Source organism: Penaeus monodon, chromosome 21 (assembly GCF_015228065.2).
Source record: "Penaeus monodon isolate SGIC_2016 chromosome 21, NSTDA_Pmon_1, whole genome shotgun sequence".
Lineage (NCBI taxonomy): Eukaryota > Metazoa > Arthropoda > Malacostraca > Decapoda > Penaeidae > Penaeus > Penaeus monodon.
The window spans coordinates 26,763,231-26,764,120 of record NC_051406.1 but is presented as its reverse complement, the minus strand read 5'-3'; the positions used below and the strand labels follow the sequence as shown (position 1 = coordinate 26,764,120).

The 890-nt window shown below is 49.9% G+C and overlaps 1 protein-coding gene across 1 annotated transcript in view; it reads left to right on the top strand.

The window, feature by feature from the left end:
* The window catches only part of LOC119586626 (ATP-binding cassette sub-family C member 9-like), a 47,046-nt gene that overhangs the window by 25,798 nt on the left and 20,358 nt on the right, over positions 1-890 (top strand). Inside the window, exons 8-9 of the mRNA XM_037935372.1 lie at positions 95-257; positions 714-890. Coding sequence (XP_037791300.1) covers positions 95-257; positions 714-890 — 340 coding nt within the window. The remainder of the gene's footprint in view (positions 1-94; positions 258-713) is intronic.

Below are 890 nucleotides of genomic sequence, written 5' to 3'. Positions count from 1 at the left end.
TTGTTCGTAAGTGTGTGTGTTCGAGTGCTTGAGTAGGATTCTCAACCCCCCCTCCCCCCTGAAAGCCGCTGACCCAGCCGCCGCCACCCCGCAGGATGTGAGCGACGAGAGGCTGCGCCAGACACATGAGCTGGTCATGGGCATCAAGCTGGTGAAGCTGCATGCGTGGGAGGACGTGTTCATCAGGCGCGTCACCAACACGCGGGAGAGGGAGCTGCACCTCCTCTACAGGGACTCCATCTATCGCGCCCTCATGAGTGAGTACGGGCGCGCGTGGGAGGGGGGTGCGGTAGGGGAAGGAAGGGTGGAGATCCGGGAGGAACATCTCTTTGGATTTTACTTTCTAGTATATGGTTTTATATATTCAGTCGATTTGCTTTTTGTTGATTGATTTCTTATTTTTTGCATACATATGTTCATTTAATTTATGTATCTGTCCATTTACTTTACTTTTCATTTTAGAATAATAATAAACTATATTGATAGTTATTAAAAATTCTATATTTATATTCGGTCTATTAACTATTGTCATTATTATCTGATTAGCGTACAGCAAGTAAGGTGATAAGTCTTCGTAAAAATAGGTTTGGCTTTCGAATCGTGGCGAGGAATCATCCGCAATAAGAAAATGTCTTCATTTTAGGCAGTTTCCTTTCCTTCCCGTGACCTCCTTCGGTCGTGCCCCCGATTCACGTGCCCTTTGACCCCGACAGCCTTCCTGACCCAGGGCTCCGGCGTGGTGGTGTGCCTTGTGACTTTTGGCCTGTACTCTTTGCTGGAGGGCGCGGCGCTGGAGCCAGCCAGGGTCTTCTCCGGCCTGGCGCTCTTCAACCAGCTCACGGTCCCGCTGTTCATTCTGCCCATCATCGTCTCGCACACCATCAGGGCCA